This window comes from Pleuronectes platessa, chromosome 22, assembly GCF_947347685.1.
Source record: "Pleuronectes platessa chromosome 22, fPlePla1.1, whole genome shotgun sequence".
In the NCBI taxonomy this organism is placed as follows: Eukaryota; Metazoa; Chordata; class Actinopteri; order Pleuronectiformes; family Pleuronectidae; genus Pleuronectes; species Pleuronectes platessa.
Window position 1 is genome coordinate 19,023,148 of NC_070647.1, and position 25,894 is coordinate 19,049,041.

General features: G+C 43.9%; 3 protein-coding genes across 6 annotated transcripts; 1 reads left to right on the forward strand and 2 right to left on the reverse strand.

The window, feature by feature from the left end:
• Positions 1-786: 786 nt before the first annotated feature.
• Positions 787-11,531, forward strand: tnpo3 (transportin 3). Of its 2 annotated transcripts, none has more exons than XM_053414939.1 (23): positions 787-1,046; positions 2,115-2,315; positions 2,560-2,633; positions 2,888-3,044; positions 3,550-3,693; positions 3,815-3,990; positions 4,082-4,220; positions 4,542-4,688; positions 4,885-4,992; positions 5,376-5,467; positions 5,633-5,772; positions 5,963-6,154; positions 6,272-6,363; positions 6,546-6,622; positions 6,726-6,786; positions 7,258-7,398; positions 7,618-7,734; positions 7,831-7,925; positions 8,008-8,164; positions 8,335-8,502; positions 8,580-8,692; positions 10,708-10,808; positions 10,944-11,531. In XM_053414939.1, exons 1-22 carry the CDS (start codon positions 927-929, stop codon positions 10,766-10,768), a joined length of 2,772 nt encoding a protein of 923 aa, XP_053270914.1. In that variant the 5' UTR covers positions 787-926; the 3' UTR covers positions 10,769-10,808; positions 10,944-11,531. The 2 variants fall into 2 exon arrangements, with proteins under 2 accessions (XP_053270914.1, XP_053270913.1); XM_053414938.1 differs by having other exon boundaries at positions 10,708-10,791.
• A 924-nt stretch (positions 11,532-12,455) lies between these two features.
• On the reverse strand, positions 12,456-16,130 carry irf5 (interferon regulatory factor 5). 3 transcript variants are annotated; one of them, XM_053414942.1, is made up of 9 exons: positions 15,903-16,130; positions 15,315-15,496; positions 14,848-15,058; positions 14,643-14,668; positions 14,533-14,560; positions 14,158-14,445; positions 13,382-13,771; positions 13,184-13,302; positions 12,456-12,964 (listed from the first exon to the last, which is right to left on the reverse strand). In XM_053414942.1, the coding sequence occupies exons 2-9, from the start codon at positions 15,486-15,488 to the stop codon at positions 12,776-12,778; spliced, it is 1,425 nt and encodes a 474-aa protein (XP_053270917.1). In that variant the 5' UTR covers positions 15,489-15,496; positions 15,903-16,130; the 3' UTR covers positions 12,456-12,775. The 3 variants fall into 3 exon arrangements, with proteins under 3 accessions (XP_053270917.1, XP_053270918.1, XP_053270916.1); XM_053414943.1 differs by having other exon boundaries at positions 14,158-14,329; positions 14,468-14,560; positions 14,824-15,058; XM_053414941.1 differs by having other exon boundaries at positions 14,824-15,058; positions 15,903-16,129.
• Positions 16,131-18,687: 2,557 nt separating this feature from the next.
• cdhr5-rs (cadherin-related family member 5, related sequence) lies at positions 18,688-25,729 on the reverse strand. Its single transcript, XM_053415502.1, has 13 exons — positions 25,627-25,729; positions 25,363-25,461; positions 25,025-25,233; positions 24,081-24,137; positions 23,894-23,986; positions 23,407-23,493; positions 23,222-23,332; positions 22,709-22,873; positions 22,007-22,097; positions 21,368-21,474; positions 21,079-21,279; positions 19,104-19,226; positions 18,688-18,762 (listed from the first exon to the last, which is right to left on the reverse strand). The coding sequence occupies exons 2-13, from the start codon at positions 25,427-25,429 to the stop codon at positions 18,688-18,690; spliced, it is 1,386 nt and encodes a 461-aa protein (XP_053271477.1). The 5' UTR covers positions 25,430-25,461; positions 25,627-25,729.
• Positions 25,730-25,894: the final 165 nt, after the last annotated feature.

A 25,894-nucleotide genomic window follows, 5' to 3' on the forward strand; every position in this document is an offset into this window, starting at 1 on the left:
TTCTGAATGACACGAAGCTCTTGACAGTTTTACCATTCAAACACTTCACCTATGTGCAGATGTACGTTCTCCATCACACATCACTCACACACTGTCACAGACGTTAGAAGCAGTTTGGTTCAGTATCTTGCCCAAGGACACTTTGGCATAAGGAATGGGGGCAGACAGGAATCGAGCAGCTGATGTTCTGGTTTGTGGACAAACCGCTCCACCTCTTGAGCCACAGCCCCTAGGGTTATGGTTAGTTCACACCCTGTCAGCAGCACAATGTTCTTTAATATCAATGATTAATTTGAAATAAAGTACAACGACAAACAAGTAATTTTTTTGTATGAATATTATTCCACTACTTATAAATAATGAAAAGACTGTGTCATCGTTCTGAATGTTTGAGTGTTTTTTGTCATTCATAAGACTGTGACTTAGATCAGAAACAGCACATAGTTAAACATTGTTAAACTCTGGCTCCTGAAAAACAGGTTTTATCGAAGTGAAACAATGTTTAAAAAACGCAGTAAAGTTTTTTTTCTGAATAATTTTACAAACCCAGTTCAAATAAACGCTAACATTTAACATAGATCTGTTCCGTCTATTAACAATTTATTTTTTTACTTTTTTTTTAAACGATTTCTGTTAATAAGTCCATAAGTTAGATGGCCTGAAATATGAATTTTTGTACTTGTCCATTAAGACGAAGTTTAATGAGCAGCGACTGAAATATATTTTATTTTTAACGGACCTCTGAAACCCTACCGTCATGAGCGGAACTAATGTTCCTGTCTGTGTTTCCAGTCGGGATGCAATCGCGGTTGCATGCGGGAAGCCAATGCGAGATGGCGGTCGATTCTCAGGCCGTGTAGGACTCTTTCAGATCCGCCGTGTAGCTTTAATTTCTGCCTTATCTCATCCCGCCTCTGAGCCGAGATATGGAGGGGGGGAAACCGAACCTAACCCTGGTCTACCAGGCGGTCCAAGCCCTGTACCACGACCCGGACCCGGCCGGGAAGGAGCGTGCCTCGGTGTGGCTCGGAGAGCTCCAAAGATCGGTAAGAAAATGGGAGAGCCCGGGGGACCGGGGGTTGAAGGACGAGGGGTGGAGGGGGTCTTAGGGGGGTCGGATGTGCTGCGTCCGGAACCGGGTGTGAATGTTGACCCGCTTTGAAAACACCCGGAGAAGTGAAGTGCGCAGTCTCAGAGGAGCCGCAGCTTCCCGTTAGCATCACAGCTAAGCTAAGCTAGTTAAATGAATGGATGATAACGCAAACCTTTAGCTTCGTGTTAGCATGGTTAGCTGTGTGCTGTCACACACAAACACACACACGCTGCGGTGCTGACGAGTCAATGTCGCAGTTTCCAACGAATGTTCCGTGTTTCAGGTTCTATCAGGCCCGGTGTGCTAGCTCCTTTAGCATGTTAGCCTAACTGGTGCCACCGCTGCGGTGACGTTTATATCTGACGTCATGTAGTCTCTGACGTCAGAGAGTAAACGTCACAGCAGCAGCTTTTTTAATTTATATTAAGTCAATGACCAGTGTTTATCTCTGGTTAGGTTCGAGTTAACCCGAACAGCTGTTCACCAAACTCCAGGCAAAAGATCACAACTTTATCTGGATTTAAAGATCAAACTATTAAGAGGTGTAATAGTTTAATTCAGTCCTTCTTATTAATTTATAACAATAAATACAAAGTTAACCCTATCAATCATTTGTATTTATTCATCTGATACAATAATCCATCAGTTATTAAATGTAATGTTGTTAATGTGACTGGGAGCTCTGATGTCCCCCTCTCTGTTTCTCAATGAGTGAAACTCAAGTGAGATTTAGTTTCAGGGCGGAGTTCAAACCAGAATCAAGTAGGGACCGGGGGATCAGTGACTGTATATAAAGATGATCAGTGAATGTATATAAAGATGATCAGTGACTGTATATTAAAAGGGTTATGGCTAAACAGCACTGTGTGATAGTCTTACTGCAGCCTGTGTGTGTGGCTAATCAAACACAAACTGATGATCACATTTATTAAGTTATTAATCAATGTTGTCGGATCCTGAATCCGGATCGTAACCCTAACTCTGACAGGGGTAATGACATCACTTCCTGTCCGTCCCTCAGATGTACGCTTGGGAGATCTCAGACCAGCTGCTGCAGCTCAAACAGGACGTGGAGTCGTGTTATTTTGCTGCTCAGACGATGAAGATGAAGATCCAGACATCCTTCTTCGAGCTTCCTCCTGAGACCCACAACGCACTTCGAGACTCGCTGCTGACCCACATCCAGAACCTCAAAGATCTGTCGCCCATCATTGTCACTCAGGTAACACTTTTCACACCTGTTCTTTATGATCCGAGGAACTGAACCAGCCCTTAACGAATAACACGTTATAGTTTCATTACATTCCGTAAATTAGTGTCACACATATGTTGTGTTAATATTTCATCGTTTGTTCTGTCCTGATGTTGCAATAAACCACATCTGCTCTGAGGATCAATAAATACGTTTGATCCTGATCAATAACACTGATCAGTTCCGAAGTTGATTGATCTGTTTTCTGTGTCAGCTGGCTTTAGCGATCGCAGATCTCGCTCTTCAGATGGCGTCTTGGAAAGGATGCGTTCACACGCTCATAGAAAAGTAAGAATTCACATAATTTCAACTCTTTACAAAAAGGAAGTGATGATTGTAGTAAGGAAGTATCAAGACGATTGCGTCTACAGATAGTTAATATATTTTCATGGAAGAACGAGTGATTATAGTGACAAGACGATGGAGAAGAGACGAGTCTGATGAAGAATCTTCAGAAGACTCGTCTTTGTCCAGAGTGAAGGACAGTTTGATTTATCCTCTGATGATCTGACTCACCTGTCCGTGTCTCTGCCTCCTCTCAGGTACAATAATGACATCAGCTCGATGCCCTTCCTGGTGGAGATCCTCACTGTGCTTCCAGAAGAAGTTCACAGTCGATCTCTACGAATCGGAGCCAATCGCCGGACAGAGATCATCGAGGATCTGGCTTTTTACTCCAGCACTGTGGTCACCCTGCTGGTCTGTGTCACTCTACCTCTGACGCCCTCTATTGGTTCAATGTTTCTCTCGTTCTCGTGTCAAACACTTTCCTGTTGGTCAGTGTGGAGGGTTAGGGATGGTTTAACACACATTAAAACAAATAACATTTAGTCACATTATTTTACAAACAAAAACACCAACGATCTCCAGTGTGAATTAATGAAACAAGACTAAACATTTAAATAAGGTTTCACTCGTCTGTATCTTAGTCTTTATATTTATGTTCTTAATCAACTGATGAAAAAACCTTCTGGTTTTCATCAGCAGTTTAATGATGTGATCATTCTTCTTGTTTTTCAGTCATTATTGATCATCTGCAAATCATGTTTCAGTTTTGGATGATTTACTATTGATTGATATCAATAACCCAAACCAGCATTTGTCAGATTCAAAGTACAGCGATGAGATGATGATTCAGATCAGACTGTCATCTGGACTCAGAGGACAGGTGATGCAACGTCACGTTCTCTGTGTTTGATTTCAGACGTCATGTGTGGAGAAGACGGGCGACAATGAGAAGATGCTCATCAAAGTGTTTCGTTGTCTCGGCAGCTGGTTCAACCTGGGAGTGCTCGACACTAACTTCATGGCTAATAACCAGCTGCTCATGGTTCTCTTCCAAGTCCTGGTGAGGATTACTCATTCTTGTTTTATCATCTTGCAGGTCTACAGGGATGTCGGCATAAATCACCTCGAGAGTGATAAACCAGTGTTGCATCAGCTGTTGATGTTTCCTATTGTCTCTATAGCAGAGGGATGAAACCTCCACTAACCTCCATGAGGCAGCGTCGGACTGTGTCTGCTCGGCTCTCTACGCCATAGAAAATGTGGACACCAACATGGCGTTGGCTCTACAGCTCTTCCAGGGCGTTCTGACCTTGGAGACGGCTTATCACATGGCTGTAGCCCGAGAAGACCTTGACAAGTGAGGACACGGAGGAAACGGTTTCCAATTGTTGTTTATTGCACTGTCGGTGTGTTTTCAGCTACATGTATGATTTGTTGTGTGTTGTCAGAGTGCTGAACTACTGCAGGATCTTCACCGAACTCTGTGAGACGTTTCTAGAGACGACCGTCAGGAGTCCAGGTCAGGGTATGGGCGACCTGAGGACACTGGAGCTGCTGCTGATCTGTGCAGGACACCCACAGTACGAGGTACGAAAATAACCAACACCCACAGTGTTAGTTGATGTGTTCAGCTGCACGCAGCATCTAGTGTGCTTCTGTCCGTCCCTGTGGCTCTGAAGTTCCTCTGTTTATTTTATTTGTTATGCTTTTGTCGGTAGTTTTCCTTCCTCTTGTTGAGAGTTAAGAACAGAGGATGTCGCACCTTGTTAAGATCTATGAGACATATTTTAATTTGTGAACATTGGCTATACAAATATATATATATAAATATATATCTTTTTTTCTGGGTTTTAGTTAGTTGAAATTTTAATCATTAAATTTATTTTTTTTCTGGTCGTTGTGTTCCAGGTGGTGGAGATTTCCTTTAACTTCTGGTACCGTCTCGGAGAACATCTGTATAAAATTAATGATGCAGCGCTTCACACCATCTTCAGGCCGTACATCCAGAGACTTCTGCACTGTTTGGCTCGACACTGTCAGCTGGATCCAGACCACGTACGAGTTCAAATCCTGTTTACACTGACATTCTGATGGAATCCTGAACTTTAATATACACTCTGATCTTAAAATCATTTTGACTGGAGACTGGATTCACGGTGCTAACTGTTGGTGGTTAACTGGTAAAGTGTGTAACTCCTGAAAACATTTTATTCTTAATCTCGATCAATGCAAAATAATTTTCTCTCAACAGGAGGGAATCCCTGAGGACACAGATGATTTTGGAGAGTTCAGGATGAGAGTCTCTGACCTCGTTAAAGACGTAATTTTTCTTGTCGGGTCCATGGAGTGTTTTTCTCAGGTAACTTTAGTTTACAAAGCTCGAGTCAGTGACTCTGGGAAACAGCTGTTGATATTTCAAGTTGTTCCTGCTTAGAGAATTGCGAGGCAGCCTGTCAAATGTCTTGCTGAACGAATGAATGGGCATGCAGCTATGAAAAAGATTTTACTTGTTTAAGAGAAGTATCGATTATTATGTTGTGATCAGTGTTGATATTGTGATTAGAATCAGATAGATTAGGGGAAACCGTTGCTTATTATCTTGGTGGCAAAAAGGTAGGGACAAATTTCGGGTGTCTCTAAATGAAGTGCTTGTCCACCTAAATGAATAAGTTGAGTGCACCACTGCAAATAATACAAGTTAGTCTGGAGCCCTGGTTAAAAAGAGTTTCTGCTTGTTCTCAGTTATATTCTACATTAAAAGAGGGGAACCCCCCCTGGGAGGTGACGGAAGCTGTTCTTTTCATCATGGCTGCGATTGCGAAAAGTGTCGATCCGTGAGTATCTGCAGTTTCCTTTCATCTGCTGAAACGATTTGAACAGGGAGAAGATATTTGTGAAACAGAAGCTGAAATGTTGAACATATTCAGATTTTAGGAGACTGTTTATTTTTCTTTAAATTCATTTTAAACCACTTTGTCCTGGGGCTGTTTCATTTCCAGAGAAAACAACCCTACGCTGTCGGAGGTGCTGCAGCAGGTGGTTCTACTTCCTGAAAGTGTCCACATGGCCGTTCGATACACGAGCATTGAGCTGGTTGGAGAGATGAGCGAGGTCGTAGACAGAAACCCACGATTCCTGGGTAGGAGAAATCTGTCTGAAAAATGAAATCTGAAATCCGACCTTTGTCGGATTCCCCTCCAACTTTTGTTTCCTTGAACATTTATCCAAACAAATATTCACAGGAAAATGTTGGCATTCATTTTACTGAGTCTCCGGTGTGTTTCGGATGAAAGGTATTTTATTGTGTTGAACTGTGTACTTCCTGTCAGACCCTGTGTTGAGTTACCTGATGAAAGGCCTCAGCGAGAAACCTCTGGCGTCAGCGGCGGCGAAGGCGATACACAACATCTGTTCCGTGTGCAGAGATCACATGGCTCAACACTTCCAGGGTCTGCTCGACATCGCTCGCTCCCTCGACTCATTCGCCCTGTCCACAGAGGCAGCCGTAGGACTGCTCAAAGGTATGGTAGCCCACCTGTGGTGACCTCATCAGTCAGGTGACATGTTATTCATTTTAAAACAGAACACAGGTTCTGAGCTCACACAAGTTCGCTCACATGTGTGGTTTACCTGCACAGGTACCGCTCTGGTCCTGGCTCGTCTTCCTCTAGAGAAGATTGCAGAGTGTCTCAGCGACCTTTGTGCGGTTCAAGTCATCGCTCTGAAGAAGGTTAGTGTTAACACGTCCTGTCATCTTGTAACGTTTTTATAATAAATTACATCACTTTAGTTCATTGTTTTAATTGTTTCATTTTTAATGTTTAGATTAAAAAAAATTATGTTAACATGCTTTTTAAAAGAAGTCAAACCTCTGTCCAGTTTTCACGTTTTATATATTTATCTGTGTTTCAGCTTTTAGCAGAAGAATCTACAAACGGTAAATCGGCTGATCCGACGGTTTGGCTGGACAGACTGGCTGTTATCTTCAGGTGAGTTCACCAGTCGTCAAACTTTATATAAATGAACAAATACTGACAGTGATTGTTGTTGTAAGGTTTATTTTTATTTATTTTTACCTCCCTCCCCCCCCAGACACACAAACCCCATCGTAGAGAATGGACAGACTCACCCCTGTCAGAAAGTCATCCAGGAGGTAAAACCCCTCATGAACTTCATCACGTGACTCACCTGTAGACGATGCGTGTGTCATGTGACTCACCTGTAGATGGTGTGTGTCATGTGACTCCTCTGTAGATGATGCGTGTGTCATGTGACTCACCTGTAGATGATGCGTGTGTCACGTGACTCCTCTGTAGATGATGCGTGTGTCATGTGACTCACCTGTAGATGATGCGTGTGTCACGTGACTCCTCTGTAGATGATGCGTGTGTCATGTGACTCACCTGTAGACGATGCGTGTGTCATGTGACTCACCTGTAGATGGTGTGTGTCATGTGACTCCTCTGTAGATGATGCGTGTGTCACGTGACTCACCTGTAGATGATGCGTGTGTCATGTGACTCCTCTGTAGATGATGCGTGTGTCATGTGACTCCTCTGTAGATGATGCGTGTGTCATGTGACTCCTCTGTAGATGATGCGTGTGTCATGTGACTCCTCTGTAGATCTGGCCGGTGCTGTCGGACACTCTGAACACTCATCAGGCTGATAACAGAATAGTGGAGCGATGCTGTCGCTGTCTCAGGTTCGCTGTCAGATGTGTTGGGAAAGGCTCCGCCTCCCTGCTCCAGCCACTCGTCACTCAGGTGAGAAGCAGCGGCTCTGAAGCACCTTTGCTGTGTGACACACCTGTACAGTCGATGTTGTTGTTCTTGGTAGAGGATTGGTTGGATTTCATGATCAGTAGATTTTCCTCAGATTGTTTAGTTGACCAAAACATGTCAGAAACAAACAGAAAATCGTTCTCCTGATTTAATGAATCTACCTGTTAAGCTGTTTTCTGATTGGATGTTGGTTGTGATCAGATGGTGAGTGTGTACCAGGTGTATCCACACTCCTGCTTCCTCTACCTGGGCAGCATCTTGGTGGATGAGTACGGCATGGAGGAGGGCTGCAGGCAGGGACTGCTCGACATGTTACAGGTAAGGATGCACCTGAGCAGCAGGTGAACTCACCAGGATCCAGTCTGATGGTAAAACATTTAGATAATGATGGTGACATGACTCTCCCTCCTCCAGGCTCTGTGTCTGCCGACCTTCCGGCTCCTGGATCAGGCCAACGGTCTGAGGAATCATCCCGATACCGTGGACGACCTGTTCAGACTAGCCACCAGGTGAGTGCAGGTCACCTGATCGCTTCCTGTTTACACACCAAATGTTCACTCCTCTGATACGTGTGTGTTTGTGTGCACCCAGGTTTGTTCAGCGGAGTCCAGTCACGTTACTCAGCAGCAGCATCATCATTAGCATCATCCAGTGTGCGATTGCTGCCAGCTCATTAGACCATCGAGACGCCAACTGCAGCGTCATGAAGTTTGTCCGGGATCTGATTCACACCGGAGTCGCCAACGACGTGAGTCAACGAAGTTTAACGTTCATCTAACAAATTTGTGTCAAAGAAAGTCGTATTTTTGGGGGAAAAGCTTGAAGTTTAAAATGTCTCATGAAGAATATTATTATATAAATTAATAATATCGATAATTTGACTTGTTAACCTCTTGGATGTGACCCATGCCTCTGCAGCACGAGGAGGACTTTGAGGTGCGGAAGCAGCTGATTGGTCAGGCCATGGAGCAACATGGTCAGCAGCTGGTCACTCAGCTCATGCACTCGTGTTGTTTCTGTCTGCCGCCGTACACGCTTCCTGACGTGGCCGAGGTTCTGTGGGAGGTCATGGCGTTTGACAGACCTGTGAGTAAACACCTGAGCAGAAGCATCAGTCCGGCGGTGCCTGTGGATTCTGACCTCTGTGACCTTTGTCATTTCAGACGCTCTGTCGCTGGTTAGAAAACGCTCTGAAAGGTTTACCAAAGGAGACGTCAGGAGGCGCCGTGACAGTCACACACAAACAGCTGACTGACTTCCACAAACAGGTCACCAGGTGAGACACCTGCAACACGTATGACATCGACACATGGAACGTAAACATGTATGACACGAGGCATCAGGTCATGGTTCTGTTGGAGAGACTCAGACCTGATGAGGTTCTAACAGAACCAGCGAAATAAAAGTTTCTGATTGGCTGGCAGAGCGAACATACAGCTGAGAGCAGGTGTTGTTAAAGTGGATTGTGTCTGTGTCCGAAATCACTCACTATATATCTATATCACTATATAGTGACATTTTTATATTCCCTTCATTGTGGACTCATTGTTTCACACAGTGCATCATGAAAAAAGTTCACATCCGATGGTCACTGACTGAGCAATATATCCCATCATGCATTACAATAGCAGCAGTGACAGGAAGTAAAATGGCGAGAGGAGAAACACAGCCAGTGAGTTGTGACTGTAAAATATGTAACAAGTCTTTTCCTACTTTTAAGGATTCAATAAGCTTTTTACCGTAGAGTGAAAATAACCATTAAACTTTTTTGTATGGGATCTTTGATTTTCATATGTTATTGTTGAATGTAAGAATCCTGCAACAATAACCTAATTACCAGTGCACAGACAATGAACTGAGTAGAAAGAGTTTTATTCTTTGCCCATGAGCTCACTGCAGTCATGGTGTTTCTACAGTGAGAAGTGATTTCAGACACAACTCAGGTGTGAAGTGATGACTTGTGATCGGATCATCTGACTCATGTCTTCAGGTAGCATTGGTAATTTATAGCTACAGAAATAACCTGAGTTACTCTGCGTGCATGTCGGCCACAAACTGCAACACACTACCAGAGCAGAAAGGAAAAAACAAACGAGTAGAAACTATTTGAAGTTTAAAAACCCTGACAGATTCATGTTGAGACCGGTTTTTATCAAATGGAACGAGGACAAATTTACAGCAAGTTCAGACGAGTCCAGAGTTTACCTCCACACACTGATCTGTGTGCGTCTGTGCATGTGTCTGTCATTGTGAGAACATTCTGCTGGTCCTCACTAGTTCAATGGACAGCTTGAGGGATCAGACTTGGTTCTTAAGCCTGAAACATGCGTCTGCGTCTTTTCACGCCGCTGTGGCGCAAGACTCGTTTTCATTCATGCTTCCCCAACCGTTGTGCGTCTTACAAAGCAATTCCACGCCAGAACACTAGGCGGAGTAATGCTTTTTGTCGAAGACCACCTGAGAGACGCCTCCTTTGTGGGTGTGGCAATCGTTGTTGACTGTTTATTTACCTTCTACCAGTCGTGTTCTCCATTACAAACACACGGTGATTGTACTCGGACATCGACGGGTTGTAAAGGTGCTCATACTTTCGGACCTCTTCCGACAGGAGTTCTTCCCGGTTGTCCATTCTTCTTTTTAAAATCTCCCGTTGTCTCTGCCTGTATTACGGGGCATGAAACCGGAAATGCAGCTCCAGAAGGGATGTAGAGCAGACCAATCACAGCCTTGCGGGCTGAGTGAGCTTGCGGAGCTTTGCCGTAAATTTTAGAAAAGTGGGTCGACGCCCGTCAGCACGTAAGAAGAGATACATAAGCACGTAAGGGACCCGGACGGGCTCTTGTGCTTACGGGCCCGTGAAAACACAGAAGCATGTTTCAGGCTTTAGGGCTGGATTGTGTTAGAGGAACGACTTGAGCTCAAGTGGAAGTTGAAGCTAATTCAAGTTGGACCTTTTCACTTGAGCCAGTATAGGTTTATTCTGAGATAAAGAGATAAGAGTTAATTTATAAGAGATGTGCTTTTTGTCATATCTTTAGAATCTTAATATGAAATATGATTGACATGTTCTTGCATTTGAATGTGAAAATACTGAGGCTACTTGATTTATGATCTTCACATGCACTCAATTTCTAAAACTGACTCATTAGTAACTAATAATGATCCTGAAGCAGCAGCGGCATAACTATGCAGCCGGCCGCCTGTTGTGTGATGCTGTTGTGTTGCACTGTGTGTGTGAGGCTGATGTGTTAGAAATAGAAAAGAGATACTAAATCTGTTGTGTTTGTTCAGTGCTGAGGAGTGTAAACACGTGTGTTGGGCCATCAGAGAGTTCACCAGACTGTTCCGATAGCTGCAACCTTCACACCTCACCAGGTAACTGTTCACACCAGGTAACTGTTCACACCAGGTAACTGTTCACACCAGGTAACTGTTCACACCAGGTAACTGTTCACACCAGGTAACTGTTCACACCAGGTAACTGTTCACACCTTCTTGTGTTTTCAACCTTGTTGTTTCTTCTTCAGGTTAAATGTTTTGTTGACCAACGTTCAGAGGTGACGGCAAAAATCTGCAACTGCAGACGAGGATCCACAGAACGATGAAGAGGAGGAGGAAGAGCGACTGAGAGAACGTTAAGAGGTTACGTGTGAAACGGGATGAATTTCTCTGACAGACTGACAGAGTGAGAACTGACTGAACAGACTGAGTCCTCCCCCTGACCCCTGACCCCTGAACTCACCTGCAGCAGGTGAAAGAGGGCGGGGCCAGGACTGGGAGGAGTTCACTAAGTGAGCTGATGCGGATCACACCTGTTGGATCTTGATGAATCGGAGGACGTGCCTGGTCAACAGTTTTTAAGAGATTTATTTTTGGGACTTTGGTCGTGATGTTTTTTTGTCCGTGCCATTGAATGAGCCAAAAAAATTCCCATGATGCTCTTGGCTGAGCGGCTGCCTGAGGGGGCGTGATCTGGTGGATTTGGCGTCACCTTTGACCTTTTTAACTTTGGTTGAATTTTAGTTGTTTTTCCACAAAGTGAGAGAGACTGACACCATGACATCATCGGTGATGTAGCCTTGTTGTAAACAATAAACAACTGAAACAACAAACAACGTTTTACTAACATTTGACTCGTTTGTTTGAAAGACGTCCGATCCCCCTGAAGCAGGCGGGAACGGCCCCCTGACGGTTTCCATCACAAACACAGAAACTGGCCTTCGTTCAGATGAAATCAGTAAATCGGAGTCATCGGGTTAGACAGTGTTTATCTGCTGATGTGCCACAGGGGGCGGTAGTGAGTATTCAGATTAGAAGCTCACAGGGGATTCATATGGTTGAGGAAACGCAGTTTATATGAAGAATATTCTGATCATTTGATGAAGTGATGCCACGTTTCTATCCTGATGTTTCCTTTTTACTTTGATTTTGTAATTTGCTGACCTCACGTGTCAGCAGTGGACGGCGGAAGCTAGCTCGACTACGACCCTATGTTGCTCATTTCTTTCGCAGCAGATTGATTACGTAATTCTTCAATCCTGAGGACCAATCAGATTCAAAGAAGATCATGTGACTGGAGCACATGTAACAGGAGCTGATTTCAGGTGTCTGATTTTCCTGCTCTAAAGTTTGACTGAACAGGTGAGGTCACCGCTGCCTTCTGGGTAATGTGACACTTCCATCCTTTAGTGTCGCCTGTGAAGAAGACATCCAGTGGAATCTTAACTACTATTAACTAACCCTGAACCAGCAGAAACCAGACCATAGATGAGCTATTAACAAGTACCAACTAATCCTAACCAGACCACACTTCCTGTTGTCAAAACGGATTTCATTTCAATGAAATATTAGTTAGTTGATTTTCTGAGGTCACTGGATTGAAGTTTATCTAAAGGTTTATCCACTGAGGACAATAAATCTCTGTGGTAAAGGATGTCTTTCAGCAGTTTGTTATAATGATAATTACTGTGAATAGACTCAGTGCTGCCCCCTTCAGTCAGTTCACAGAATTTGTTTTCTGGTTAATGAATCCAAAAATGTGACAAATGAAAGAAAACGTGTTTATTTAATTCCTGAAGACAGATGAAGTGGTTAAACAGACGAACTGTCAAAATGTTTTAACAGTTTAAATTCAAACAGTTTAATCGATCTAACGACATGTTTGTAGTCACTTCACTGCTCAAACGGGAAACGGTCACTTTTACTTCCTGTAAAAATGGGGTTTGTTTCTCTGTAGACAAGGACTTTAAAATACAAAAGTAAGTTCAAACAAATGAAAGTTGGAAACTTTCTTTAAAATAATCTGATGTCACTGTCGATCCCCCAGAGTCCTTGTGTCCAGGGGCCCTGGATGTGTAGATCAGGCCACGTGGGGGGTCCAGGGGCCCTGGATTTGTTGGCTCTGCAGGAGCTTCTGCAGTTCTTTAAATTGCTCCACCGTCTGGTCCTTGACGTCAGGGTTTGAGATCTGCAGTCGGATGCTGTCGGTCGACCAGCTGAGTTCTCCTGAGAACATCTCCGTCAGGATCCGAGCCACAACAGGAACCACCTGAAGACAGGAACCAGGTAGAGACCAGAGCAGCCATATTGATACTGGTTGATTAGAACCAGGTTAAAGTGTTTGCAGTTTTTAAAGTTAAAAAATAAATCTGATTTACAGCTTTTGTTCTTTATGAGGAAGTTGCATAATGAACCTTTTATAGTTCTGATAGTCAACTGGTTGTTAAGTTTAGGGCGGATCAGGTGCTGATGTCTTACGACCTCTGACCTGAACGATGATGAGTTTTTTCTCTTTGGGTTTCTTGTCCGGCCAGTCCTCCCCAAAGCAGAAGTAGATCTCAAAGGGTGGAGGGTTTGGGGCTTCACCTTTCTGGAACAGGATCAGACCTGAGAACAGAGCATTTATTTCGACAGGAGGCTCAGAGCTGACACTAAACGTTTCCTGACATGACCTTTGACCCCTCACCTTGAAGGAAGTCATTCAGGCTGAAAACTTTGATCTTTTTCTCGCGCTCCAGGGGGTTGGGTGGACTCTGTTCGGTAGTTCCCGGTCCAGACCAGAACACCTTACACTGACAGAGGCGGATGGCGTAAATGTCCTGTTCCCAGATCTCCAGGATCAGACCTCTGTCCATCACATCTAGCAGGGCCTCGGTGTAGAACCGCTGCTTCTGGTTCTGGATCTCGGACGGCCCTGGGAACAGGACCTGCTGCAGGGTGACTGGTCCAAACAGCTCAACCTGTTCCGGGCTTGGCTCTAGATGACCAGAGTATAGCCGGCAGCCCTGAGGGTTGCTCACTATCAGAGAGCCCATGATCCGACCCCGGTACTGGAACTTCAGGTCCAGATCTGTTACTGTGGAAACAGATGGAGAGAGACTGTTGAAATGGTTTCAACAGAACCTGTGACACGTTAGACCTAGAACAAGTTAACCTCTTAATCCAGATGTTTACTGCACATAACAGAACTAGTTTTTAGCAGTGACCTGAGAACTTTTAAGTCCTGGTCCTGGTTCTAGAACAGGGACTGGGAGGCTACAGGTTAGATGCTGATGTACCAACACCGTCCGCTGCTCCGTCAGACCTTGATTAGTAAAACCACAAACTGAAGTGAGACAGGATCAGACACAGGATCTGGTCCAAAGTTCTGGTCCTGATTGCACAGATGATAAATCGTCTGATTGTTCCAGCTATACATCATCACAGGGAGGTCAAAGGTTAAGGGTCAGAGCTTGCACTCACGTGGGACACTGCTTAGCAGGTCGTACTTGCAGTGTTGCTGGTTCTGGATCCCTCCTATACTGCTGGCCTCCATCAGGTCCGGTCCAGGGGTTACAGAGGCAGCGGGTGGCGGCAAAGAATTCAAGTCCTGGAGTCTGGTCGAGAGTCCAGAGACAAAGTTCTGACCCGGGCCCTGGAGGTCAGAGTTCAAAGGTAGGACGGGCACCGGGATCACATGATGAGGTCCAAACATCTCATTGGAAGATAAACTGAACTGATTGAAGGGGGAGGGGTCACTGATCCTGGGATCTGACGAGACATGACATCATACCTTTCCATCATCACATGACATCATAAACCATCTGGTTTCTATGTAGACGGTGCAGTGGTACTTACTGATGGTGAGGTCCATCAGGTTTGGCATCTGAGAATTAAACAGGAACGAGTTCAAAATCAATAAATATGAACCAGATGTATTTTATATTTCTACACATTGAATTATTTACCTCTTCATCATCATCATCAAAGCCACCTGAAAAAAACAACCCCAATCAGATGCCATGTGAAGTGATTCATATTGATTTATTTAAAAGGTCCAGTTTGATTGTGATCAAGACAATAAAGACACATTGACTCTGACGTAGTGAGTAAACAACAATAAAACAACCTGAAAAGTGACCAGCTCACCTGTGACATCGCCTGTGACATCACCTGTGACATCACCTGTGACATCGCCTGTGCTCGCTGGCTGCTCGCAGACCTCGTAGATCTTGTACGGACGAACCGGCGTCTCTTTGGTTCCGTCGTATTTCAGCTGAAACTCTCGACTCTTGTTCAGAGCGCAGCGAAGGTTGGCCTTCCACTTGGCCGGGTCCGGTTCATCGACACCCTCCTGATATTTACCTGTCTCAAGAGCCCATGCCTGAAAGTCACAGAGCAGGGATGAAACACTCCTAATCTACTCACCTTATATTTACATGTATGTTTAATTGAACATGCAACAACAATAACATGTGAAAAATGTCAGTGTTCCTGAAAACATTGACTGCTTCGTTTAAAAAAGAGGAAGTGACCTCATTCAAGATTCAACATGTTTCCTGTTACTGAAACACACTAGCACACTTCCTCACACACACACACACACTCGCACTCACACTCACACACACACACACGCACACCTTGAAGACAGTGTTTTCTTCCTCAGACATTGGCGTGTGGCGTGTAGCGTGTTTCCAGGGGATCTGGAAGAGGCGTTGTTCTGGGCTGATCCACTGGAGCCCGGGGAACCTGCCGCTGTTCACCTGCACCAGGAGCCACGGCTTCAGGCGGATCCTCCGTGGCTGGACGCTCATGGCGCCGCCTGCAACATGTATGACCACTGTTCACTAACCATGGACTAACCGTGGCAACAGTAACACGTGAAACTGTCTTCACAGGGAAAGACAAACACTGATCAATAAAGTTTGGAAATTTATTCAAAATGTTTTTGTTCTTTAAAAGTTTTGGTAAGTCTAAGTCACAAGATCAATCATGTGATAAATCATGTGATCAGTCATGTGATCAGTCCACTTCAAGTCACACTGATCCCAGATCAACTTGGATTCAAGTAAATGTTTGTTGTGTTGAGAACAGAAAGTTAGAGAGAAAGTTTTGGGTGAGACTTTTCACAATGAATGTAAGTCAAACTGTGTGTGTGTGTGTGTGTGTGTGTGTGTGTGTGTGTGTGTGTGTGTGTGTCTGTGTGTGTGTGTGTGAGATGAACTCACCTGGTTCGATTCGTTAAAAACTTTCTGGTTCCGATCTCTGATCCTCTGGAGCGTCACAAATGTCACGGTGACGTCACAAACAGACCATCAAAATGAAGCTGAGACACGAAAACAAAACGAAACAACAGAAGAAAGAAAGAAAGAAAGAAAAGAAGAGAAGAAGAAACGAGAAGCTCCTCGCCGAGAGCAGAGTCAAGTGTCACAAACACTTCCTGTGTGAGTTCACCCCCTTCAAAATAAAAGCTCCGTGTGTTAGAGGAAACATCAATAATTATTAACAAATTTTAACACGAAGGCAGAAAAAAGACAAAATGATTACTTACATAAACATAAGAATGAACCATTAGCTACGACGAGTGTGTTTGTGAGAGAGAGAGAGAACTGTTGTGGATTTGTCTTTTCATCTTGAGCGCACATTGTGTAGTTTTGTTGTGTTTTGTCTCGAAATGTGAAGAAGTTTGTCACTTAATTAATAGGTTCATTCGAATTGATGCAGAGATGTGTAGCACTGACTTAATGTGATGCATGCTGGGTATAATTGTTGTCCGACTTCATCACGTGACCTTGAAACGTCATGGGGGCGAGCACATAGATTTATATATAAGGCTGTTTGTTTTGTTGTTGTCTGCGTGTTCACATCGTCATGTGTTTACATTGTGGGCATGGAGAAGGAGATCACCTCTATGACATCATTTCATATTTTATTGGCTGAAATTGTTTATATATCAAACACATGAATGACATCATTAGAAAAGTGATTACAGATTAGTGAGTGAATTGTTCCTGGTCCCTGATTGGCTGTTGGTCCAGTGAAGTCTCTTCTGATTGGTCAGCTGTGGATGGTTGAGTTGCTGCTCCCTCCACAACAGGACACGGGTGAGTGTGAAATGATGATGATGATGATGATGACAGATGATGAAGATCTCTGCGAGTCTCTGACGACGAGTCACCATGACGACTGAAAGATGAAGAGTCGTCCACAGAACCGACGGGAGTCACCTGACCAGAGAGAGAGAGACTCCTCCTGTTTACTGTGTGGGAACCGGAAGTCACCTGATCCACAATGAGACGCACACTCACACACAACCAGTGAAGTAGCGATAACATATGAACACCAGCAGGAAGTTCACACTGACGCACACAACATCAGTTACAAGTGTCTGAACTCACACAGTGAAACCACAGTAGTGTTGACATGTTGACATGTTGATTTCTATTTCTTCCCCATTCATGAGAACACACGTGTCACGAGTTCTGTTTTATACATGGAGAGTAAATTAATAATAATCATTTTCTCATCGATTTTTTTATTTGTTGATCTGATGTCTCCTTTTGTCCAAAATAAACTTAGTTTATTGAAAACAATAAATAATCACATTAAAGACCGAACTAAACGTGTGGGAAGTTAGAAGACATTGGTGATGTCATCATATTGAATAGCAGTCACAGATCGATAAGTTCAAGTTAACTGATAACAGATCAGTGTTTTATCTCAGCTTTTGGTCTCCACCTCCTCCTGAAACAACATGTGGATCTCCAGCTGCTGAAAGGTCCACATGTTGTTCACAGCAGAGGCAGATGTTAACAGCTGTTTACAGAATTGCACCAGTTTTAAAGTGACAACCATCTCGTCAGTGTGTGAACGTGTCACTTTTTGTGTTTGTACCACGTTTGGATGTTTTCCAGAGCGACAGCCGTGTGCACTTCAGGGTCGCTCTGCAGACGTCGTCTCTTCACTGACCGGAGCAGCAGAAACAGAAGCGCTGATAAAAACATCAGTGTGATCAAAACTGCGACTCCTCCTGCCAGTCGAGTGTCCACATCTCCAAACATCTGCTGTTCAGTGAACGCACCATGAGGGACTAAAGACAAGAGTTCATGTCAGTGAATGCACCATGAGGGATATTTCACCGTTTTATATTATATTATATAGTAAAGTTGTGTGTGTGTAATGTTGTGAGCTTTTACAAACAGTCTGTGGTGCAGAGTGAAGAAAGACAACTTTGTGTTCATCCTGCCTGGTTTATCTGCACTTTATAGTTTTTATATCAGATGAAACTGAATATTCTGTATTACTGTTCACATGTGGTTTATATATAAGTTTAAATGATTAGAGTATAACAACTGACACAATCTTAAGACCCAAGTTCATTGCCTTTCAAAATAAAAGCTCTGTAATTCAGCTCTAAAAAAAAATGATAGCAACAAAAGGGACAAAGTGCTATTACTTTGAAGACAAACTGCTGAACAGGAAGTGATTATGTTAATGATGCTGCAATAGCGAAGATCAGCTCCTGTGTCCAAGTTGATGAAATAAAATAATCTGATTATAAAAATTATTTGCTTGATTTTGACTTGAAGTTTGACTTGGTTAACAACCACTGCTGCAGTTAATCTGAGGACCTTAAAGAAGACATGTTCAACTCCCTCCATAGACTGAAGACACACTGGTCCCCCCCCCCCCCCCCCTGATACAGAGGACTGGTCGATTTATTAATATTGAGACAATCACATGTTCAAATCAAACTCAACACAAATTTATATTAAACATGACACGTATGATTAAATGATTAAATCATGAGACATGAGTTCCACATGCAGACGGAGAGACGTTTGTGGAATTAGGAGGTAGATTATGTTTTGTATGTATATAACATGTTATATTTTATATATTGTTGTCACATGTTGTAATTGTCACTATATGATTGGTCACCTTCTTGTCCTCTCTGCAGAACTTCAATATCAACTGACGCTGAAACTTCTTCTCCTGATTCTTCATCTCTGGCTACGACCTGAACAACGATACAACATGATCATGTTTCACAGCTCGGTTCACACGTCCAACATGGAACCGCACCAGCTTCAGATAAAAAACATGTGAGATATGATGTTTCACACTTTGAAGATTTGAGTTAAAATCTTCAGTCATTCAATCATTGATTTGATCTGAGATCAGTCGGAGCTTTGAACAAAGAAACATTTAATCAATGATTTAACAAATCATTGATTCGATTTTTGATTAATAAAGTGTATTTTCCAGATTTCTCTAGAATTTCTGTGACCACATCTGCAACTGAAGAAAGAATACATATGTAAAATGTAACTAACATCGATCTGTACTATAGTTGTGTAGTTTAACATAATAGGTTAAAGGTCAGAGGTCACCTGCTGATTCTATGTGTATCCCGCAGGTAGACTCACCTGTAGGATGTGGCGGTCGAAGTCGTGCAGTTGGTACGTCCTGGCGATCAGGATCCCCATCTGAGTGACATGGTACAGGTCGGACAGAGGATGAAGGGAGTAGCGGATGTTTGGATTCAGGCCCTGTGATTGGACGACAGTGATGAGTCATCCGGTGTGATTCAGGTGATACGTGTATATAGTCAATTGGACTTGTATTTGTGTTTGTTAAGGACTCTTCACCAATAGTTCAACTAATGGGAGGTTTCAGGCTCTTAACCGTTGTGGGTCTGTACCTGTGTTGAGAGTCATTATGTTAAAGAGGCAGGTTCGGGTTCCTACCGGCTGAAATGCACAAAGCACTGAACCTGCTAAAGTGACTGGTCTTCTCAGAGAAACAGCCACCTACCAGAACTTGAGACAAGATGCTACCAGTGGCTACAAAAGACAAAATATGAACTGTCTCCACCAGTTGGACAACCTACCCTTTGATTGTCAACTTTACCACAACCATTACCCTGAAGAAGCCATTTGTCAATCTATAGACTTCCAAAGATACACAAAGAAGAGTTTCACTCAAACCAAGCATCATAATCAGCATTCATTTGGTAACATACGACATCATCAAACCCCTGGTTCAAAACACTACATCAAAAATGGATTTTACCAACAAGACCAGAGGAATACGTTTGGCCCCAGATGAAAGGGTTTAGGGTTAGGCTAACCCTAAAGGCCAATGTATGCTTCTCCGTTTTGACGGACACGGACAGATAGGACCGCCTTTTTCGGCATGTGTGTAGGGTCACATACGGTTATAACGCCCTGTCATAACGGCGCTAGCGGGCTAGCCACCATGCTAACTGCGGTGGTAACTGTGCAAAAACCCGCTGTCACGACTTAAATTCCACGGCCATCATGACACTGTTTCTCAAACACCGTCAGGTTAGAAGCAAACACTTGGTAGTAGTTAGTATCGGGAGTCCCTGCTGACTGTGTTTGGAAGCTGGGGGGGGGGGGGAGCTAGCTGCCCCCATGTAGCTTCAAGCTGTTGAATTAGCAACGCAGTTCAGATACAAGACCAGGGTACCGCTGCGTTAAAAACGATCACATAAGCATTCTGACTCGCTAGGTGTCACTTTATTTCAACTTCAACAGCCTTTGTCTGTTAGTTGCCATCGTTCACTGTGTGTGAGGAGCCGGGAGGACGTAAATAAACAAGCGTGGACTTCTTCTAAATACCTCATGAGGTAGGCTTCTCTAAGCTCGTCTTCAGTTGCGCCACCTACTGTTCTGGTGGTGAATTGTTTTCAGCACAAACAGCTCATAAATTAAAAAGAGTCCGTCCAATCCGTCGGTCCGTCCACGCTTAACGGACTCGGAGAAGCATACATTAGCCTTAACCCAGACATGACATGAAGAGGATTGCTCAGACCTATACATCGCAGAAACAAAACAACCACTACATCATTGGTTGGCACAGCACAGTAGAACCAGTTCCTCAGGCCAGGACTCAGCAGTTCCCTTACAGCTCAAGGACAAGGGACACTCTTCTGAAGATGGTAATGTAGGAACTTTGTCCAGTGAAGACAGATGGTTGAATGAAGAGTCAAAGAAGCATACAAAAACAGTGACTTAACAGAGGAGGTGGTTTAAGAGACAAATTTGAACCCAGTTGTCCCCACAGAGAGATCCACCCCAACCCATGTGACCCTAATGACCATAGACAATGAGACCAGCTCGTGTGACTCACACAAAAGCAGGGTGGGTCTTTGACTTATAGGTAACAACTGCCATTCACACTTTGACTCTGCTCAACACAGTCCAAGACCCACAGAGGTTAAACTCCTGAAACCTCCATCAGTCAGTTCGAACTGAAGAAGGTGAAACGTCCAGTTCCACATGTCCTCTTGTGTAACTTTGTAGATACCATCACCTGAATGACTGAGAATCTACACAGATAAGGTGAATATACAGGTAGAGGATCACATGTTCTTACATTAGAGAAGTCGTGGTCGGACACCTGGACCTGTAACACCTGGTTCCCATAGGTTGAGACGATCGAGATGGGGCTAGAGCTCTGGATGATGAAACCTTTAAAAGTGGTTCTGTTAAAAACCGGAGGGAACGTGTTTTCATTCAAAACTCTGACCACGACGAATGCCACGCTGTATTTCAGCCTGTCGTCCACCTGACACACCTGGACGAGGGGGGGGGGACAGGTGAGGGACGCAGACTCTGTTCTGATGGTTATGAGTGAAGCCGTACACAGGAAGTAAAATTATTACCATGACCTTGAGTGTGAAGTTTGGTGTCAGTCGTCGGCCGTCCACAGCTCGAGTTAACCTGAGCTCACCTGTCGTGTTGTTGATCTCAAACCTGCCCTGGTCGTCACCTGCGGGTCAAACTGAAGGTCACGTGACCTCTGCAGTCCTCGTGTTCGACTGGTGTTAAGCCAACTTAAAATGAACAAACGTAACAACAACTGTTGAGCTCATTTATTCAAAGTGTTAAATCACAGTGTGTCTCATTGTGTGGTTGTGTGACTTAACACTAAATGTTTAGTGATAATATTGACTGCAAGGCTCCACCTTATTCATGAAGTGATATCATCAGTGTGTATGTTATTTCTCGAGAGAGCATTCTGATCACGTGTCATTTTACCTTTCCTATACGAACTGTGTGGAAACAATAAAAACAAATTGACACAAAACACCAAATTTCTCGTAGTAGCTCTGGACACTAACATCAGCAATTTCTAAATCAATCGCTGAACGTGAGAAAGACGTTTTATAAGATCAAGGAAACTGTAAAACTGTCCATGTTTATTAACAATCAGTCAATCAGCTGACTGATCGATCAGCTGACTGACCATGACTGTAACCATAACCCTCAGTGAGACACATGGATGGTTTTATGTGAATGACCTGACAGGATGCTGTAGATCAGAGACATGTTGATTCCTCTGTCTCCGTCCACTGCTCTGATTGGACCAGGAGAAAACTCCAGAACAACATCCTGAAACACACACACACACACACACAAACGCGCGCACACAAACACAAAAACACACACACACACACACAAACTTTGATTATGTGTCTTTAATTTCAGAAGATATTTTATCTATATTGTATATTAATTATATAGGGTAAATGCTCTGCATTTTTTCATATATATATTTTCTCAAAGATTGTGACACTTTCACCATTCACACACCTTCATACAGCTCATCTAGAGGCAATCTGGGGATTAGTGTTTTGCCCAAGGACAGTTTGGCCCAGGCAATGGGGGGAACAGGGATGGAATCGCTGAGCCTCTGATTAGTTGAGCAACTGTGGCTGAGGGGTAGAGCGGTTGTCCTTCAACCTGAAGGTCGGCAGTACGATCCCCAGTCTGCCCCGCCTGCATGCCTAACTGCTTCCTTGGGCAAGAGGCTAAACACTGAATTGCCCCTCATAGAACAACACAGTGCTGCTAACAGATGCTCTGTATGAATGGTGTGTGAATGGGTGAACGCGAACTGTGATGTAAAGCCCTTTGAGTGGTCATCAAAACTACAAGAGCTCCATATAAAGACAAACCAGTGAGTGGACAACCCGCTCTACCTCCTGAGCCTGTGGGTTTACCTGTGTCCTGTGTGTGATGTTGGTGGTGTAGGCGGGGTTAATGCAGACAGGAACACCTGGAGTGACAGGTGCACACGGCAGGAAGTGAGGATATTGATCGTCTCCGTCCTCGATGTTCACGGATAAATGAGAAGACGAGTTGAATTTATCCTCTGTGTTTGATTCCTGTTCAGAAAAAAATGTATTCACTGAATAGAGCAAAGTATTTATTTCTGAAAGGTTATTTGTTTCAATTATTGAAACAAATAATTGTTTATTCCCCCCCCCCAGGGAGAGTTAATTGGCCAACTAATCTCAGCTGTGCCGATCAACTCTCCATGGTTCACCTCGAGCTGCTCTGAACCACCTGCACAATGTCACAGTGGAAAGTTTGAGACTTGATTCTGGCTCCAGATTAGTTTCAGTTTCTGTATCAAAGAAAGTTACAGTACATTGATCGTTTATTGATCCAGTTATTTAAGTGTGACTGGTTAGTTCAGTTCTCCCAGTTCTTGGGTGCGGCCTCAGTCATACCTGGGCCCAGATGATGAACTCCAGGTGATGTCTGGTCTCAAAGTCCAGATGTTTGTCCAACACGATGCTGCCACTGTTTGGTAGATCGATCCTGAAGAAGGCGGCGTCCGGCTGCGGGTGACAGGTAAGTTCAGTCATGTGACTCCAGCTGATCGATTGAGGACAGAAGCATGTGGACAACTCACCGATGATTGATCAATGATGTAACTGATCATGTCCCCGTCTGCATCAACAGCTTTTACAGTGAATATCACAGAGTTCACAGCCGTCAGCTGCGAACACAGAAAACACACTTTATAATAGAATAATGTTATGATATAATAATCTAGTTATTTATAATGTTTGTACTGTTTCAGTTTATACAAAGTTTATATTGATATCAACCATCATCATATGACAGATAAACCTGGCCCAGTGATCTGAGAAGATGACTCGTTCCTTAATTAATATCAGACAAACTGAAGCTGAACTTAAAGTGGAGCCTGATTGATCATCTGATCATCAGCTGACACACAGATCTGCTGCGGTCAGCTAACGACAATGAGGCTGAGCTGGATTACGCTTCATTTTACAACCTCCACTTGATTTTTGTATCATAAAGACTGTCCCTCTAGAAATTAGGGGCCTTGAAAGTGGGCGTGGCTTGATCTGTGGTTACCCTCCACATTTTACCTCACTGATGCTGAAAGGACCAATCGTCTCCTGCAGGAAGTTTGGTCTGTTGTCGTTTTCATTCACGATCTCCACCAGGATCCTGAACTGACTCTGATAACACAGGTAACTCAGGTGAACTCAGGTGAACTCAGGTAACTCAGGTGAACTCATGAACCTTACTCAGGTGTAAACACCCTTGATTTACCTGCATGACATCCTCTTCATAACAGGTGAGCTCTGCTGCCAGCACCGATCCCTGAACCTGAGAATCAGAAGCATGTCAGTGATGTTTGTTCCAGGTGTTAGTCACAGCCCAGGTGAGTGTGGTGTTCAGGTGGGTTTTTTAAGATGCTTTAAGATTAAGATGATGAAGATTAAGATGCATTTATTTGTCCCAACACATGCACAGACATGCACAGACATGCACAGACATGCAGGTAGGGAAATGTAACCTCTGCTTTTGACCCATCTGGTGCAGGACACACAGAGCAGTGAGCGACCATGTACGGCGCCTGGGGAGCAGATGGTGGGGGAGTAAGGTGCCTTGCTCAGGGGCACTAGACAGGGTAGGGAGAATCCTCTTGGATTTTTGGACAGATCAATCCAGGTTCGTCTTTTTGTTGTTTCTCCGTGGAGTCGAACCAGAGACGAACCAGAGACCTGATCTGCCCATAGTCCAAGTTTCTGCCACTAGTCCACCGCCGGTGCCATGTTCTGGTGCGTATTAATAATAATAATAATACATTTTATTTATAGGCGCCTTTCAGAGCACTCGAGGTCCCCTTTCACCGAAGATAAATAAAAACAACAACATAAACAATATATCAAAAACATCCATAAAATTTCTAGAAATGATGCGAGCAGCAAACTTCTGGACTAATTGAAGTTTCTAAGAGAATCTATGAGGGACACCAAAAAGAAGGGAATTACTATGCGGGATGTAAACGGGTGTGGACGAGAATGGGTGAAGGATGACACCCAGACTCTTAACCTGACGGGAGGGAGAAACTAAAGACTTGTCAATATTGAAGGATAGATGGTCTGATTTTGATACAGGGTATTTGTTGCCAATAAGGAAAACTTCGGTTTTATCGCTACTGAGTTTTAGGAATTTGCCGTGTTGTTCAGGTGAGTGATGTAGAAGTGTACCTCCCTGTCCAGGACTCTGGAGAGTGACGTGTTGAGTCGGATGGTTCGACCCTCTAAGTAGAACCAGTCTGCGCTGTGTCCGCTCAGACAAAGTCTGATAGTGTTCACTCGTTGCTCTCCGCTGATACTGATGTTGGCTATGAACTGACCGAGCGGACTGTTCTCTCTGACCGATGCCAAGATGTCCGACCCGCCTTGACACGGACCGGCTGAGGACAAACATAGACAGAGACGTGAAATATGGGGATGAAGTTGTGCTTCTATGATTAACGATATTGGCTGGAAGAGAATACGTCATAGGAACCTGAAGAGAACGTTAAAGAACCTGGTGTTCTCACCTGTAACCACATGATATGATAACCGGAGAACCACCTGCCACAGCAGCAGCCTGCAGCGTCTCAGCATCGTCCTTTGTCCTCCGCTTTGTCCTCGTCCTCCTGAAAACAAACACTCACCAGTGACACTTTGAGATTAAAATACAAAATTTTACGTACTGTAAAAAGTTGTCTTCTGTTTTCTACAGACTGTTTTTATATTGTTGTTGTTGCCCATTAAACAACAAACTGAAAATATTAACACACACACATCTAATGAGGCCTTACCTCTCTCTCCTGGTTCTTCTGACACTTGGACTCTCTATCTCTGTCTGGTCAGGCGAGAGAGAGAGAGAGAGAGAGAGAGAGAGAGAGAGAGAGAGAGAGAGAGAGAGAGAGAATTAGCAAAGAGCTTATGGGAGCATTAATGAGCTCGATAAGTAGGTCGACAGTTTAACACAACAGGACCTACTGCTACTGATCTAATTGTAATGGTATACTGTAGTAACTATAGTATTATTACACCACTGTAGTAACTTTATAGTATACTACAGGG